General features: G+C 47.4%; 2 protein-coding genes across 5 annotated transcripts; both read left to right on the top strand.

The window, feature by feature from the left end:
* Positions 1–481: 481 nt before the first annotated feature.
* caprin1b (cell cycle associated protein 1b) lies at positions 482–8,211 on the top strand. Of its 3 annotated transcripts, none has more exons than XM_047034658.1 (18): positions 482–661; positions 1,346–1,525; positions 2,399–2,461; positions 2,572–2,658; positions 2,899–3,149; positions 3,252–3,334; positions 4,304–4,492; positions 4,599–4,651; positions 4,736–4,819; positions 5,010–5,174; positions 5,469–5,577; positions 5,685–5,746; positions 5,844–5,954; positions 6,121–6,261; positions 6,452–6,602; positions 7,056–7,238; positions 7,405–7,511; positions 7,621–8,211. In XM_047034658.1, the coding sequence occupies exons 2-18, from the start codon at positions 1,346–1,348 to the stop codon at positions 7,705–7,707; spliced, it is 2,106 nt and encodes a 701-aa protein (XP_046890614.1). In that variant the 5' UTR covers positions 482–661; the 3' UTR covers positions 7,708–8,211. The 3 variants fall into 3 exon arrangements, with proteins under 3 accessions (XP_046890614.1, XP_046890612.1, XP_046890613.1); XM_047034656.1 differs by having other exon boundaries at positions 7,053–7,238; XM_047034657.1 differs by having other exon boundaries at positions 485–595; positions 7,053–7,238.
* Positions 8,212–8,402: 191 nt separating this feature from the next.
* Positions 8,403–16,022, top strand: nat10 (N-acetyltransferase 10). Of its 2 annotated transcripts, none has more exons than XM_047034655.1 (29): positions 8,403–8,580; positions 8,752–8,869; positions 8,958–9,049; positions 9,133–9,304; positions 9,398–9,520; positions 9,638–9,699; positions 9,945–10,059; positions 10,154–10,261; positions 10,388–10,521; positions 10,696–10,789; positions 10,880–10,978; positions 11,102–11,238; positions 11,763–11,887; positions 11,982–12,132; positions 12,234–12,330; positions 12,458–12,574; positions 12,663–12,764; positions 12,866–12,940; positions 13,047–13,163; positions 13,451–13,584; positions 13,874–13,922; positions 14,015–14,111; positions 14,201–14,311; positions 14,577–14,749; positions 14,861–14,980; positions 15,069–15,167; positions 15,272–15,345; positions 15,431–15,511; positions 15,603–16,022. In XM_047034655.1, the coding sequence occupies exons 2-29, from the start codon at positions 8,756–8,758 to the stop codon at positions 15,718–15,720; spliced, it is 3,090 nt and encodes a 1,029-aa protein (XP_046890611.1). In that variant the 5' UTR covers positions 8,403–8,580; positions 8,752–8,755; the 3' UTR covers positions 15,721–16,022. The 2 variants fall into 2 exon arrangements, with proteins under 2 accessions (XP_046890611.1, XP_046890610.1); XM_047034654.1 differs by having other exon boundaries at positions 8,410–8,500.
* Positions 16,023–16,446: the final 424 nt, after the last annotated feature.

Here is a 16,446-nt window from a genome sequence, read left to right as displayed (position 1 = left end):
ATACAGTTGAACATTATGCTTCAATGTAGCTAATTTGATTGGTTCTGATTTAGACTGTGCTTGTTTCGGTCAGGCATCATTAAGACACCTGAAAAGAAAGGTTTTAGATCCAATGTACACAGAGGACTCTTTAACTCGCAAAGTTACGCGATTTTGGTTACCAACATAACCTAGTATATGCGCACACCACTTTTTGGACGATGAGATGCACCGGTGAGCCATTTTATGAGACCACTTGTAAGCTATACAGAAAATAAAACCTCTCCTTTACTGACATAATGGATAAATATATAAGCTACACTATTATATATCATCATGCCATAAGTGAAGTCCTTCATGGTAGTTTTGTCCGATGTAGAAACCCTAGTTCAGAGTTGTAAATGAACCAAAGCGCTGATCTGTTGCGCTAAATCAGAACATTACGGTCATGGCAATGTGCTGTTCTTTGTGGGGATAGGAAGCAGACAACCAACTGAAAGGGGACCTTCTCCGTTATAAAGAGTTTATTCGCCTACGAAACCAGTCTCAGTTGTCGGTGAGGCCGGCGGGGCGGATCCCTCAGAAATTTAAAGAGCAAGAAAGCAACACAATAAAGGTATCTGGTTATTCTGCTTGTCTGTCGAACAAGTTCCCCTGCGGATACATAGATATTAAAATAGAGGTAAGAAAATCCAGAACAACGTGGGCCTAATGCTAGTTTGCTACATGCTACGTTTCTTTCTGGATGAGCCATGATAAAGATGGCTAGTTATAGCCTGCGAGCTAACTACCGTTTCGCTTTTCATCTTGAGAGACAGCATGTAGCTAGCCATTTTGATTCAATTGAGTTCAGTCTTACGTTAATTTCACCACCTTCTAGATTGCTATGTGTAGTTTTTACACTTTACAAGCTAGTACACTAAAGCAATGCTTTAGAAAAGCTGACCAACTGCGGGCACACCTGCTGCAGTTCTGGCTGGCATGGTCTTGATGACAGGTGGTTTATAAGGTCTTCTATAATATTTCTCATTCTGATAAAAAGCAATGCAGATCTCACTGGCACTTGCCGGGGCCTAGAATGTTCCACCTGGTCTTGTAACGTGTTAACGGCTCAGATTGGAGGCTGAAAAGTGATTTGCATGTCGAGTCTCAAAATCGTGCTTAAGGCGCTTGTGTCAACAGGAATGTTGTCAGAGCGCTGATAATAATAACCCTTTGACAGATTGATTAAGTGAACCCGTTTTTCATGAAGGTTGTGTATGAAAATATGGGTTTTCATATGTCAGTCCACATGTTATAGCCTTGACGATGTTACTACGACATTCCCCTACTTTCTCCATCACCTCACTTACCTTCCCCTGAACAGATGCCCTCAGCAATGAATGGCAACAGGACAATGCAGTCCGCCAGCCCGGAAGTGGGATCTACACCTGGATCGATGGGTCAGATTACCCTTGGGGGGCAGACATCTGGGGCTCAGACAGAAGCCATGAAGCAGGTGCTGGGTGTGATTGAAAAAAAAGTTCGCAACATGGAGAAGAAAAAGGTAATTATTAGGTAGCGGCTACACCAGCAACATGGATGAATTTGACAAGTTCCAGAATTCTGTGTTCTGTTGGGAAAAGGAAACACATTTTCCAGTTATTTTTAGAATGGTTTTTCAAACATCTCAATCTCTCTACTGACAAACAGTCTGTATCAGGTGCATCTGTCATGCAGGGATGGGCTAGTGTCATCCTGTTTTGTCAGTATTATTGATGGCTACCTATGGGGAGGATGACTAAGCTGTTTTGCCAGGTATATTTAGCTGACAAAATGTGTCCTCCTTTTGTAACCACATGTTATTACTGTCCAATGGTTTGGTGCAGTTCTGCACTCAGCAATGTAGCAGTGTGTTGTTGGCTTCACTTTCTTTTGTTTAGCTTGTTGGATGAGCTCACTACTTCTCTCTAGAATGGATATCACATTTAGATTTAGTAATTTAGTAGACACTCTTATCCAGAGCGACTTACAGTAAGTACAGGCCCCCCCCCCCCCCCCCCTGAGGCAAGTAGGGTGAAGTGCCTTGCCCAAGGACACAATGTCATTTTGCATGGCCAGGAATCAAACCGGCAACCTTCTGATTAATAGCCCGATTCCCTAACTGCTCAGCCATCTGACCCCTCAGGTACTACTACTAATAAGTTATCTTGCTGACCCACCTCTGACCGTTTTTGGAAACTGCAATGAAGTTAGTCAGCTCGACTGGCGTTACTATTTATGCCCTCAGAAATCTAATACTGACTTGCATCAATTTCTTGGAAAAGCCTTGGGCAATAGTGCTTTTCAAAATAGAACATTGAGGTTAGAAACAAATCTTTATCCGGAGTCTGTAAACAACTTTTACCTACACCTTTTCAATTACATGCTATTTTTCCAGGGCAAACTGGATGACTATCAGGCCAAGAGGAATAAAGGGGAGCGTCTCAATCAGGACCAGCTGGTGGGTCAACAGGCCTGAGGTTCCTCATTACACTAATCCTACTGCAGTTTGTGGACTGCGGTCATGTTCTCTGCTTTCCTGAAGTGTCTCATTTCTTATGTTCCTTTTAGGAGGCCCTGTCTAAATTCCAGGAAGTGACCAATAACTTGGAATTTGCCAGAGAGTTGCAGAAGAGCTTCCTTACTCTGGGACAAGATGTAAGAACTTATTTGTCTTGAGCAAGGTTTGAAATGAGGGGGCGGGGTTTAGGAGTGAATATCAGGTTGGCTAATCTTAAATTAGAAATGTTCAAATTCCAAACAAGATGTCATTACATTTAAAAAGGCAAATATATAGATAACATTGCAAAAAAAAGGGGACACATTTTTTAGGGAACCCCCTCACCAAGAGTCATAGGTCATGCTGAACCCTGCTCTCAACACGCCTGTCCTCCTCAGATCCAGAAAGCAGTGAAGAAGGCAGCCAGGAGGGAGCAGCTGCAGAGAGAGGAGGCTGAACAGAGGAGGTTGAAGAGCGTCCTGGAGCTGCAGTTCCTGCTGGACCGCCTGGGAGAGGCGTCTGTGAGGCAGGAGCTGAGGCAGGAGCTGAGGCAGGGCGGAGGAGGGGCTTCACTCCTCGCAGACAGCGAACTCTCTGCCCTCGATGAGTTCTACAAACTTGTTGGGCCAGAACGCGACCAAAAAACCAGGTCAATGGGACCCGCTTGCTCACACTGGCCAGTTCTGAAACCTTATGACTTGAGTTGAATTCTGAGTTTATGGACAGAGTTTAGTAACTGTAGTCCTTTCAGGTTGACTGACCAGTACGAAGGGGCTTCTCAACACCTTTGGGAGCTGTTGGAGGGAAAGGACAGGACTGTGGCAGGAACAACATGTAGGTTATATAACCAGCGTTCCATTTTACGGTTGTGTTGATGTAAACTGCCAAAAAGCCCTCCTCTCCTTTTTCAGATTTTAAGTAGAAGTTGCCTTCAGTTCAATACCTCCCTTGTTTCATGACTCGGCACGGTCACTGACTTTGTGTCAAAAACTCTTAGAATTAGACAGGAAGCATATTTGTTATGCAACGCCTGACATGTCTTCATTTGGTTACACAGCAGGTGTGGAAACTATTTGGCAGGACAATGTGGTAGATGGGTGGTGACACAGTAATCAGAAACAGACTGTTGTGTGTGTGTGTGTTGGGACTTGGATTGGGAACAAGGAGCCGGCAGTGTCTCCTAACTTTAATCCCATAACTTTTAACTCCTTACTCATAAGAGCTACTGCTTGAGACCCCTTTAGGCTGCTCCAGGGCTGGGAGTGGTGGTGGCAGACTTGGTTCCTCCAGGCCATGTTCGCACACACACACACACACAGTGTTGCATTCTATCAGGAGGCTGAATGCCAAGAGCTGATTCCGACTCAGCATCGGGGCAGCGTGCCAGTGGCCCTGTCCAGTCTCCTGTGGTTCCCCTCTGAGAGCCCATTCACACAGAACCGCCTGGCAAGCACTCTGGGTTCCTGCAGGAACACTGGTGACCCGATTTAGCTGATCGCCACCAGCCAAGCCTGTCACATCCTCTAGGAAAACTCCCCCATCAGTGGAGGATTCCCTAAGGGAATATTAGTTCAGGCAGATAACCTCTTGGCACGGGGGCACAGTGGACAGCCTTTAGACAAAAACTGCTGTGAATATTAATGGGTCAACATCACCATAATGGCTAGTGAATGAGATTTATAAGATTGCTACATCAGCTGGAACTACGGTTGACGCAGCACCTATGAAAGCAAGGGGATATCCCAGCTACAGTATCAGATGGGACTGATGTGGTTGATTTTGATAATTCCCTTTCTTCCCCAGACAAAGCTCTGAAGGAGAGCTTGGACAGAGTGCTGCTAAGTGGGTACTTTAACCGATCCCAGTCCCACCAGAACGGAGTGTGCACCAAGGAGGATCCGGAGGAGGAGGTGGAACAGGAGGAGGAGGTGGAGCTCCCAGCAGCGGCTGCAGTGGAGTCGTCTGAGGCCGAGGAGCAGTTCGCCCATCCAGGTCAATTTCATTACCCGTCCTGAGAAACCTGTCTCTTTTGAAGCAGTTGCAAGTTGGTCATGTAATGAAGTACGTTTTGGGTTCTTAAAAGTGTCGTCCTTTCCAGAGGCTGAAGTGGTAGAGGACTATACGGAGCCCATCGAGGTGGAAGCGACGGAGGTGAGAAGGATTCATGTTTCGCTGTTTTCTTTTCTGAGCGCTGTTTTTACCTGCCGTCGCTAACGTGGCAGTTTCTCTCTGCAGTTTGTAAACAGACAGTTCATTCCAGACGGCACATACAGCAGCAGCGAGCCGGAGCAGGGAGATGAGTGGACCATAGAAGTAGAGGTAACAGTCCCCCGTGGCCTTTGAATACAGCTGATTGCCTTTTACGTTTCCATGACATTCACTTTGCAACGCACAAATGGCGCATGTAGAAAGCGCAGCAGAAGATTTAAGGATCAGAGGTGCATGGATCAAACAGTATTTCGGCGTCGGGCACCAATGACGCCCACTGACCCTCCGCCCTTCCTTCCAGGTGGCAGGTGTGATGCAGACCGTACAGTTAGCCCCTCCCCACGCGGAGCTGGAAACCCGCCCCCTGTCCGCCGCCCCCCCCTCCCCCCCGGCGGACCCTGTTGTTAGGAAGCGGGCGGTTCAAGACCTGATGGCCCAGATGCAGGGACCCTACGACTTCATGCAGGTGAGGAGCTGCCCTCGTCCCTCCTGTGATTGGCCCGTTATCTAGAGCGGTTGTCTTCAACCCTGGTCCTCAGGATCCACTGGATTTTATTTTTATTGTTTTTACATTTCCCTGCTCCAACACACCAGTTTCAAGTGAAGGGATCATTACGAAGCTCTGCAGAAGCCTGATAATGGCCCGTTCGTTTCAATCAGGTGTGTTGGAGTTGAAGACGCCCAGCAATAGATCAGTTAACCCTGCAGGTTAACTGATCTATCTGTGTGTGTGTGTGTGTGCGCGCTTTCCCTCTCCCAGGATTCCATGCTCGAGTTTGACGGACAGCCGATCGACCCAGCCATCGTGTTAGCTCAGCCGATGAAGCCGGGCCAGAACATGGACCTGGCTCAGATGGTGTGCTCCCCTGGTGAGTCCCAGCACGCTTCTCCTTTTGAGAGTACCTCACTATGGGGTCATTCAAGTGGACGTTGTGATTCAGCATGTAACCGTCTGGATGATTCCTCTCCTCACCAGTACACCCTGACTCGCGTCTGTCCCAACCCAACCCCGTTCCTGCACAGCCTGAACCCACGCAAGTGAGTGACCTGAAGACGTCTGATCATTGTTTGCATCGTTTCTACCTAAAGCCTGGACAAAGGATGTGTGTGATCAGTGATCTCCCGCCTTCCTCAGGTCCCCATGGTCTCCCCCACGCCTGAGGCCTACTCCACCCCTCCCCCCATGTTCCAGCCCTCACACACGCCAGACCCTCGGCCACCCACAGACTCCATCAACCCCATCCAGGTACAACCTGACCCAACACCACCTACAGAGCTACAGCCTAAAGCATTAACCCGCCCTGGCCCTATGGAATAAGGACCCCTAAGCTTTGCACTGTGCCTGAGTCAGTCTACATAGATTTGTTGTGGTTGTGTATATGATGGTGATGTTGGCTCTTTCCTTCCCTCAGGCCTCCCTGTCGTCAGATCAGCCCCCTCCCTCCTCCACGCTCCCCCCCACCTCTCAGACACAGGTCTTCCAGCCTGTCTGCAAGTCTCCCCACACAAGTGGCATTAACGTCAATGCTGCGCCATTCCAGTCCATGCAGACGGTAACACTATTTATCGTCGATAAAATTAACACATTCGAGAGGAACTCGAGATGAATCTGCTGAAGTAGCGATTGATGTTTGATTTGTAGCAGGCTCTCTGGTAGCCCATTCAAATGTTTTGGTACCCAGAATTCTATTCTAATTCAGTTTCACCTCAGTTTAACGCAGTGGGTCCTTGTTCCCCACTCAGGTTTTCAACCTCAACGCCCCCGTCCCACCAGCGAATGAGACGGAAGCATTGAACCAGGCCAGCCAATACCAGAACAACTACAGCCAGGGCTTCAGCCAATCACAGATATCTGCAGAGCAGACTGAGATGCAGTCGGAACCACTTCAATCTGGTGAGCAGGGTTGGGGACAGCTGACATTTTCTGTATTGCTGATGAAGACAAGCGTCACTTTTAGCTCTCCAAAAAACACATTCATTTTTTGAAAGGCCAATTTTTGCATAGCCAATGGGTCCTATTGTCTTGTCTTGCAATGCCATTGGAATAATGTGGTCTTTCAAAAATTGTAAATAATTTTACAACCAGGGGTCTTAAAGGGTTAATTAGCAAGACAAGTCTGCAATATGTGACGTCTCCATCTCAATTCTGAGTATTTGTAATGCTCGAGGTTTACATCACAGATAAATTGACCTTTAGGTCATGAATGTACTGTATAATATAATCATTTAACAGACACTTTTATTCAAAGCGATGCAAAGACAGGTTCTAATATGATTTGGCAGTCAAACAGTCTAGCACTAAACTACACCCACCTAATTCCCCCTAACGTTTCCATGTCTTCAGTAGGTGCCTTCCACTCGCAGGACCAGTCCCTGCCCAGCTCTGGGCACCAGCAGGCCTCCCAGCAGGGCCCAGGTTTTGGCCGGCAGCCACAGGCCTTCTACAACAGCAAGGGCATGTCCCGCGGCGGGCCCCGCAATGCCCGGGGCATGGTCAACGGCTACAGGGGATCATCAAACGGCTTCAGAGGTAGCTAGTCGCACTTCTGCTCACAGCAGTCACATCAAAACTTTGTTCGATTGGCCAAGTTTGTGAGGGATTTTTTGGGTGGTTTAATTTTCCCCCTTTCGATTATTAGCGGTATTGGACACTAAATGTTCCATAAGTAGTTAATTTAAGGTCTATCTGGCCTCAGGTGGATATGATGGTTACCGCCCTCCTTTTGCGAACACTCCAAACTCTGGATATGGACAAGCCCAGTTCAGCACACCTCGGGACTATTCCAACAGTAACTACCAGCGGGTAAGGATCACCTCTTGACAGTCATTTACTGGGTTCAAGTCCCTTTGCCTCAGGTAAAGAAATGTCCAAGCAATGCCAGTGATTTTTGCCTCTGTAATTTCTGTTTCAGGACGGTTATCAACCGAATTACAAGCGAGGATCGGGCCAAGGACCGAGAGGAGTGCCCAGAGGAAACGCCCAGGCCATGCGATCCTGATAAGACTGGTGTTCGTGACTGACCCTCGCTGACTGACCGAACCTGCGCCACAATTAACCTTCAGAGAATCAAGAATGCATTTGCCCCCAGCTCACACTTCTTCTTCTTTGGTTTCTCATCAGTGGTATTCCCAGGCTTTTTTTTTATCAAAGTATGCCTGCTTTGATATTTGAAAATATTAAATGTTTTAATGAGTTTAATTATGAGCCAAGCTGTAAATCCTTAATGTCACAGTTTTAAGCAAGCCTGTGTTTGAAACAAATATTCCTGTAAACTTGAAAGATTTCATTAATTTATTTTTTGTATAAAATAAAACACAAAAATACCTGCCACTGCTGGTCCATTCCCCGGGAGATTTTGTTTTTGCAGCGCAGCCCCCTTTTTTAAACATGACGTTATTTGGTTCTAAAAGCGTTTTTTGTTTAGTTCTTAGGACGCTCCCAATTTTTACGTTTGTAAATTGATGTTGCTTCAATAGTTTCAATAAAGATGTGTTGCATTATATTTGCTTCGTGGTTGGAATTTAAGCTAGTCTCTTATCGTATTCCTAGTTAATAGCTTATTACATTTCACACACAAAATACTGACTTGAACATGGGGTGGTTTACTTTTAGGTCAGGCAATGAACTAGGCATCAGTGTGTTCAAGTCGCATTTTTCTGACGTCTAATCAGGGGTCCTTTTTTCTTCACCCGTCCCCACGTGAGTTTATCTCCGGCATGACGTCTGGCATGTAGACTGTAGCTCACAAATGTAAACTGGTTATCTAATAAATTTACGTTACTTGTTGGATGGTGAGTTCACAGTATTACAGCGTATAGTTACGTTTGTGGAGAAATACTTTTAAAACCATCTTGGGATTCTGTAGTGCTAGGTATGATATCAACTTTTGTAATGTAAGACTACATTGAGCTAGCTAGCTATTTTTCTAAGCTACACCGGCGAGTTGACACGTTTTTTTTTATTAAGATAGAAACCGACACAATGTTATTCGTTACTGTGGATTGAATTTCTTTTTGCGTTTTCTTAATTTATTCTGATTAAGAGTCATGGCCACATTTCGAAAGAAGGTGGATAACCGGATCCGTGTGCAGATAGAGAATGGAGTGTCTCTGCAGCACCGTACCATGTTTGTGGTGGTTGGGGATCATGGAAAAGATCAGGTACTTGGCTAAAACCTCCATTTGTCTTTCCTTGGAGATATACAATTGGTCTTTAATTCTAATTTCATTCCATCCTAATTTCATCTAGGTTGTCATCTTGCATCACATGTTGTCGAAAGCTTCAGTCAGGGCCAGACCCTCTGTTCTCTGGTGCTACAAAAAAGAGCTGGGGTTTAGCAGGTAAATAACCTATTGCAAACTGTGTGTAATGTACATAGATGTGTTACTATGACGATGTTAATCTGTTATGTTGTGGTACCTAGCAACCGTAAGAAGCGCATGAGGCAGCTGCAGAAGAAGATCAAAACTGGAACTTTGAACTTGAAGCAGGACGATCCGTTTGAGCTCTTCATTGCTGCGACCAACATCCGCTACTGTTATTACAACGAGACACACAAGATCCTGGGTAACACATATGGCATGTGCGTCCTTCAGGTAGGTCCCACGTTGACATGACTGACAGGAGTGTTGTCCTGTTCCAGTTCATCCACCTGAAGCATACTGATCGTGGTCATCTCTTTCCCAAAGGACTTTGAAGCTCTCACTCCCAATCTTCTGGCCAGAACCATTGAGACAGTTGAGGGAGGGGGCATAGTGGTCATCCTGCTCCGGACTATGAACTCCCTCAAGCAACTGTACACAATGACAATGGTAAACCCCTCCAGTTCACCATCAAATGGGATGTCCTCACTGTACTGTTTACGGACCATGTCAGGCTCTCAGCCCCTGTATGAGTAAGCTCAACTTTGTTGTCGTTTGTCCAACCAGGATGTCCATTCTCGGTACAGAACCGAGGCCCATCAAGATGTGGTGGGAAGATTCAATGAAAGGTCAGCTATGTCTCAATGCCAGTCTTATCATTTTATACTCTCAGAATACTGTTGTTCCTGTTAAACATGTTATGTTGAACTAGGCCTGGGCAATAAAACAGTAGTGATATGTACAGCGATACACACTTAGTAATAAGAGAATAGTTATATAGAATGTAATTCTTTTTCCAGTTATGTCGCCCAACCCTACGTTGAACTCTAGGGGTCTCATGCAGTGACATGAATCACTCTTGCTTGTTTCCCAGGTTCATCCTATCTCTGTCATCCTGCAAAACCTGCGTCGTCATTGACGACCAGCTCAACGTCCTGCCCGTCTCCAGCCACATTGCCAACATCAAGCCTGTCCCTCCCAAGACCCAGGTAGGCACATGTGCTTCAAAACATCCCATGCTGAAGATGTCAATCATTGGCTTTGGAATGACAATCTGACACCCCCACCCCCCTTTTTCTACAGGAGGACAGCCTGTCTCCACGGGAACAGGAGTTGAAGGAGTTGAAAGAGTCTCTCCATGACACGCAGCCTGTTGGTGTGCTTGTGGACAGCTGCAAGACAATGGATCAGGTACGTTGATCCTCTGAGACTCTAGTCACATCTTGGGATCACTCCTTGAACACCCGTCAATCATCTCCGCGTTGACTTTCCATTCTCAAGTCTCCTGATTTCACTCTCTCCCTCCCCTCCCGTCAGGCCAAGGGGGTGTTGAAGTTCATCGAGGCCATCTCAGAGAAGACCCTGAGGAGCACCGTGGCCCTGACAGCAGCCCGTGGAAGGGGCAAGTCTGCTGCCCTTGGGTTGGCTGTGGCGGGAGCAGTGGCTTTTGGGTAAGGTTAGCCCCCCCACCCCCTTCCCTCCCCCCACCCCCCCATCCCTGCTTCACCAGTTCCAGGAGTTTCTACAGTCATGCAGTCTAGCAGCAAATACTCTTGTGTACGGAGCTCCTCTGCCTTGATGTTGTTGTTGTTGTAATGAGCACTTTCTTCTATCTCTCCCCACAGGTACTCCAACATCTTTATAACCTCACCCAGCCCAGACAACCTGCACACCCTGTTCGAATTCATCTTCAAAGGTTTTGATGGCTTACAATACCAGGTAATCCCTCAGACCTGTTCTCTAAATGTAGCTCCAGTGGAAATCCCACCAGGTTTACTGGGTCAATTCATGTCTTTGTCCCGTCCTCAGGAGCATCTGGATTATGAGATAATCCAGTCTTTGAACCCAGAATTCAACAAAGCAGTGGTACGCGTCAACATCTTCAAAGAACATCGGCAGACCATACAGGTTAGCAGGCGCGTGGGCTATCATCACCACTCACAATGTTGTGTGCGAGTACTCTTATATTTATTTATTCTGACGTGTGAGTTGACGGGAGTATGTGAACTGCGTTGACCTTCCGCTCGACAGTACATCCACCCTGCTGACGCGGTAAAGCTGGGCCAGGCAGAGCTGCTGGTCATAGACGAGGCTGCCGCCATCCCCCTCCCCCTGGTCAAGAAGCTGCTGGGACCCTACCTCGTCTTCATGGCCTCCACCATTAATGGGTGAGGAGCGGGTTTACAGCAGGGGTCCAAAACGTCTCAGACCTCACCACCACTCAAATAGACGCTGACGTTATTCATTATCATTATTATTCATGTCAGATTAACGATTTAATTGAAAGTTGTAAGTCTTTGTACACGGATTTTAGAATATCTTACTATTTGGAATGTTCCCCTTTTGCTTGAGTGACAGCATGCTTTCAAACTGGCATGGAATCCACTACTGTGTGCACAACTTGATGATACCAGCTTTATTTGACAGTATTCCAGAGAGCTTCTTGTGTTGTCACAGAAAGCTGGGTTTTCTTAGTCTTCACTTCTCCCAATTTAATGTTCAGTGTGGTCTCAGATGGCGGGACCCTACTGTATTTGTACAGAAGATAACTAGGTGCTGCTCCGTGGGCATCTGTAAAGCCCAGTCACATCGTTTCTAGAAAGCTCCGGAGCTTTCTAAACAAATGTTCATTTTGATTTGGTTCACTGATTCTGAATCCCCGCCTCTTCCCTCTGCCTCCTCCCTCGATCAGGTACGAGGGCACAGGTCGTTCCCTTTCCCTGAAGCTGATTCAGCAGCTAAGGCAGCAGAGCTCAGACAGCCAGCAGAGTCTGTCAGCTGAGAACAGGAACACCAACACAGCCAGGCTGGCAGCAGGTGAGCCAACCAGCACCGCCCTTCACCAAACCCTCTGTGTTGATTGGTTAGGAAAACGGTTGGTGCCTGATGTGAATCTGTCCTGCTCCTGCAGCCCGCTCCCTTCACGAGGTGTCTCTGCACGAGTCCATTCGCTATGCCCCGGGAGACCCCGTCGAGAAGTGGCTGAACGACATCCTGTGTCTGGACTGCATGAACATTCCCAGGGTTCTCTCTGGCTGTCCCCTCCCTCAGACATGTGACCTGTATCCTCCAGTGACGCCATCTCAAATGCTAGCATGTCTTCTTGTATGTACCAATTCCGTTCCCCCTTTCGGTGTTGTGTTCCTAAGCGCTGAGTGTGCAGATACTACGTCAACAGAGACACTCTCTTCTGCTACCACAAAGCGTCTGAGGCCTTCCTGCAGAGACTCATGGCCCTCTATGTGGCATCGCACTACAAGGTGAGGGGAAGCTTTATAGGGAGCGAGGAGCCTGAAGGGTCTACCGTGTACCAAACGTTTGGAACTCAAGCCCTGTCGATGTTGGCCTCTTTCTGTGCACGTTTGACCATGAGCCTCCTGCTTTCAGAACACCCCCAACGACCTCCAGCTGCTGTCGGACGCCCCGGCGCACCATCTCTTCTGCCTGCTGCCTCCCGTTCCCCCCACACAGAACTCTCTACCAGAGGTCCTGGCCGTGGTGCAGGTGAGACATGTTTACGCTCTCTCTGAGCTGGAAACTGTGTGTGTGTCGATGTGGGAACATGGTCAACATTTCTCCCCGTGCCCTGCAGGTATGTCTGGAGGGAGAGATCTCTCGCCAGTCCATCCTCAACAGCCTGTCCAGAGGGAAGAAGGCCTCGGGCGACCTCATCCCCTGGACCGTGTCTGAGCAGGTAGGCACACGACCAGCTAGTGTTACGCTGGAATCTGCCCCTTCGGCACTCTGCCAAGCATCCGTACCAGTATGACCCATACGCTGTCCTGCTTTTGCCAGTTTCAAGATCCAGAGTTTGGCAGTCTCTCCGGAGGCAGGGTGGTCCGTATTGCTGTCAACCCAGACTATCAAGGGGTGAGTCTTTCAGAGAAGCGTTTTTCCTCCTCTGGCAGTGACAGATGTGTTTATGGTGACACTGAATGAGGTGTCCACTGAGTACTGGTTCATTTTGTGTATGTAGATGGGTTATGGCACCAGGGCCCTGCAGCAGTTGCAGCTGTATTATGAGGGCCGGTTCCCCTTCATGGATGAGAACTCCCTGACTGCTACCAGTGAGATCACCTCGGTCAGCAGTGAGGTAACTACACATTGAACTTTGAATCGGGGATGACAGAGAAAGCTAAGCATTCCGTGACATCACAAGCAGCTCTCTGGAATGTTGTCAAATCATGCCGGGATCATCAGGTTTTGCACAAAGTCGTGGGGTCCATGCTCAGGTGCATACTGTCATTCCAGCAAAAAGAGCCACTTACAAAAATACTAAGCTATTCTGAAATCCATGTAAATTTGTTTAAAAAAGATTAAGCTTTTGATAAGACCTGATCTTGATCTTTTTCATTGACCCATCAACTATGTTGTGTGTAGGCTGTCAGTCTCCTGGAGGAGGTGCTGTCCCCCAGGAAGGACCTTCCGCCTCTCCTGCTGAAGCTGACTGAGAGGAGGGCCGAGAAGCTGGACTACCTGGGGGTCTCCTATGGTCTCACCTCCCAGCTGCTCAGGCACGTGTTACACACATCCCAAGTCTGGCCTGGGGACCTCCAGAGGTTTACTCTGAGGGCAGTAGCTGCCATCAACCATAAACTGTATTCCACCTCCTATTGTTGCATTTTGGGGATTTTATTTGACTGTTTTGATTTTATTTTTTTCCCACTTGTTGCATTTAGTAAACTTGGTGTTTTGCTTGTTATTTGTGTTTTTGTGGCTGTATGTACAGTGTATTTGTCTTGAAGCTACACCAGAATTGCTCTACTGGGACATTAACGATTTATTGATTGATCTACTTGACAGGTTCTGGAAGAAAGCTGGCTTCGTCCCAGTGTATTTACGCCAAACTCCTGTAAGTAGCGTGCTGCAAGTCCAAATGAATCCCATCTCACACCGCGGTGATAACTGCTTTCCTCTAAACTCTGGTGTTTTGTTTTCCCCCAGAATGACCTGACAGGGGAGCACTCGTGTGTGATGCTGAAGGAGCTGAACACAGAGGAGGCTCCTGACCAGGGCCAGTGGCTGGCTGCGTTCTGGAAGGGTGAGGCTCTGTTCCCATTGGGCACCTCTCATGCCACACCCCTTTATGAAGCCCCCGTGGATCAATGTCATCACTTGTTTCCCCTGCAGACTTCCGCAAACGCTTCCTGGCTCTGCTGTCATTCCAGTTCAGCAGCTTCAGCCCCAGCATGGCCCTCAACATCCTGCAGAACAAGAATGCCAAGCAGGACCCCCCTTATAGTAAGACTAACTCTCCACTGGATTGTTTTGTTTATTACCATTTGTCACAAGGACAAGTACTTTTATTTGGCCCTGCTCCATTTTGACAATTCCTACCGGCCTATATTACCTGTATTAAATCTATGCCTGTAATTAAGTCCTAACCTATGAGCTACATACATAGACAATAATTTTAAATGTAGTGCTAAAGAATTCCCCTAAGAACAACCCAACCACACAACTCACTCAGAGTGTGACGAGCCTCTACCTGCACATCTGTCCCCAGCGCTCAGCAACTCCGAGCTGGCCGCCCAGTTCAGCCCCTACGACCTGAAGCGCATGGAGATGTACTCCAGGAACATGGTGGACTACCATCTCATCATGGACCTGATCCCGGCCGTGGCCCGCGTGTTCTTCCTCAAGCAGCTGGGAGACGTCTCCTTCTCTGCGGCGCAGTGTGTGAGGAAGCCGGGCCCACACCGCACATCGTTGGGCTCTTTCCCGCCTTTTTTATAGGACGTCTAGTGTAGTCCCTCGTTTGAGAGCGTGTATGTGTCTGTGTTCCCCTAGGCGTTGTTGTTGGGAGTGGGGCTGCAGCACAAGTCTGTGGACACTCTGCAGGGGGAGATCAACCTCCCCAGCAGCCAGCTCATGGGCCTCTTCAACCGCCTCATTCGTAAAGTGGTGCAGGTGAGCAAGTGAATTTAGACGTTTTTTTAAGAATCCACCGCGGTTCATTCACAGATTGTCATTGGATCGTTATTTCTCTTGTCCCTAGTTCCTCAACAGAATCCAAGAGAAGGCCGTTGAGGCAGAAATGGTGACTTCCAAAGAAATAGAAATGGAGCCGACAGTGCGGTCCCTAAATGAGGATCTGGTATGGGTTCCCCTTACAAACACCTCGTTTACATACAAATACAGCAGCCGAAAAGGTCCCGGTTAGAACGCAATGAAAAGTAACTGAGCTTTTGTCCATCTCAGAACGAGGCGGCCAAGGAGTTTGACGAGAAGCACAAACAGGACATGGAGAAGGTCAAGGAGATGGACCTGGCACAGTGAGTATGCAGGAAGGGGAAAGGAGCATCGGGCAGTTCCTGGTGGAGCCTCCTGCTGTAGTGAACTCTTCCCGTCGTCATGCAGGTACACAATCCGAGGAGACGATGAGGAGTGGGATCAGGTATTACAGAAAGCAGGGAGCCCAACCATCATCAGCATCAAAAGGTGAGAAGAGGGGGGAAGAGAAGTTGTGTGTGTGTGTGTGGACAAAGCATAGTCTGTGTTGAGTGTCTCCTAACGTTGTCCTTTCTTACAGTGACAAGAAGAGGAAGCTGGATGGAGGGAACAAGGCGGCCAGCCAGGGAGACTCGGAGCACGGGAAACTGAAGAGGAGGAGCAAGGAAAAGAAAGGCAAATTTGGGAAGAGGGCGTGAGGTTGGAACAAACAATCCTGTAGCCGAGGACTGGACAGTGGGCCGAGGACCTGCAGCCCGAGGACCTGCAGCCCTCTCTTTGGTGTCTGGGTTTGAGAAGGACAGAATGGACTTGTTTATGTTCCAGTGGATGACAAGCATCAGAGTGGACGTATTTTGGAAAAAAAAAAATAAAAATATGAACAACATTATGTATTCTGTAACAAATAAACATTTGTTCCGCTGAATGGACGGTAAGTTGTACATTTCTGTTTAATTTTTAACTGTGTTGCAGAAATAAATAAGTCTATTCAATAAGTTTACATATCGTCACTGTATTTCGTGAACAAATTCTTAGAAATCCTTCAGCAAACTTTCACTTGTTTTGTAAGTATGATTAGAAGGCAGAGCATTCTGTTGAATAACTTTAGCAAAAACAAAACGTACCTTGTCCTTTGGCATTTAGTAGTGTCATAACGGCAATTACACCGTCATGAAGAAAAGTATCTTTGCAGTGGCTCAGTGTGTAAGCATATGTACCATTGAGTCTATTGTCAAACATGTTACCCCTGGTTCAAATCTCACTCAAACCAATTGATAATTGTGGCTGTTTTTAAGAGGTTTTAAGGTCTTAAATTTAAAGTTCAGAATTGTAGACTTAAGACCCCGCGGGGACCCTGTGAATCCTTTCACTGCTTAATTGTAATGTGCCTTTTGCGACAGTATGCTGAAGTAGCCAATCCACAA

The sequence above is a fragment of the Hypomesus transpacificus genome, chromosome 14 (assembly GCF_021917145.1).
Source record: "Hypomesus transpacificus isolate Combined female chromosome 14, fHypTra1, whole genome shotgun sequence".
In the NCBI taxonomy this organism is placed as follows: Eukaryota; Metazoa; Chordata; class Actinopteri; order Osmeriformes; family Osmeridae; genus Hypomesus; species Hypomesus transpacificus.
The sequence above is the reverse complement of the archived record's forward strand: the minus strand, read 5'-3'. Positions and strand labels throughout refer to the sequence as shown.

Coding starts and splice junctions, on each gene's coding strand:
- nat10 (XM_047034655.1), top strand. CDS start 8,756: ATGGCCACATTTCGAAAGAAGGTGGATAACCGGATCCGTGTGCAGATA. Junction 9,305..9,397: donor ATGGCATGTGCGTCCTTCAG/GTAGGTCCCACG, acceptor TCTTTCCCAAAG/GACTTTGAAGCTCTCACTCC. Junction 11,239..11,762: donor ATGGCCTCCACCATTAATGG/GTGAGGAGCGGG, acceptor TCCCTCGATCAG/GTACGAGGGCACAGGTCGTT.
- caprin1b (XM_047034656.1), top strand. CDS start 1,346: ATGCCCTCAGCAATGAATGGCAACAGGACAATGCAGTCCGCCAGCCCG. Junction 1,526..2,398: donor GCAACATGGAGAAGAAAAAG/GTAATTATTAGG, acceptor CTATTTTTCCAG/GGCAAACTGGATGACTATCA. Junction 5,747..5,843: donor CACAGCCTGAACCCACGCAA/GTGAGTGACCTG, acceptor CGCCTTCCTCAG/GTCCCCATGGTCTCCCCCAC.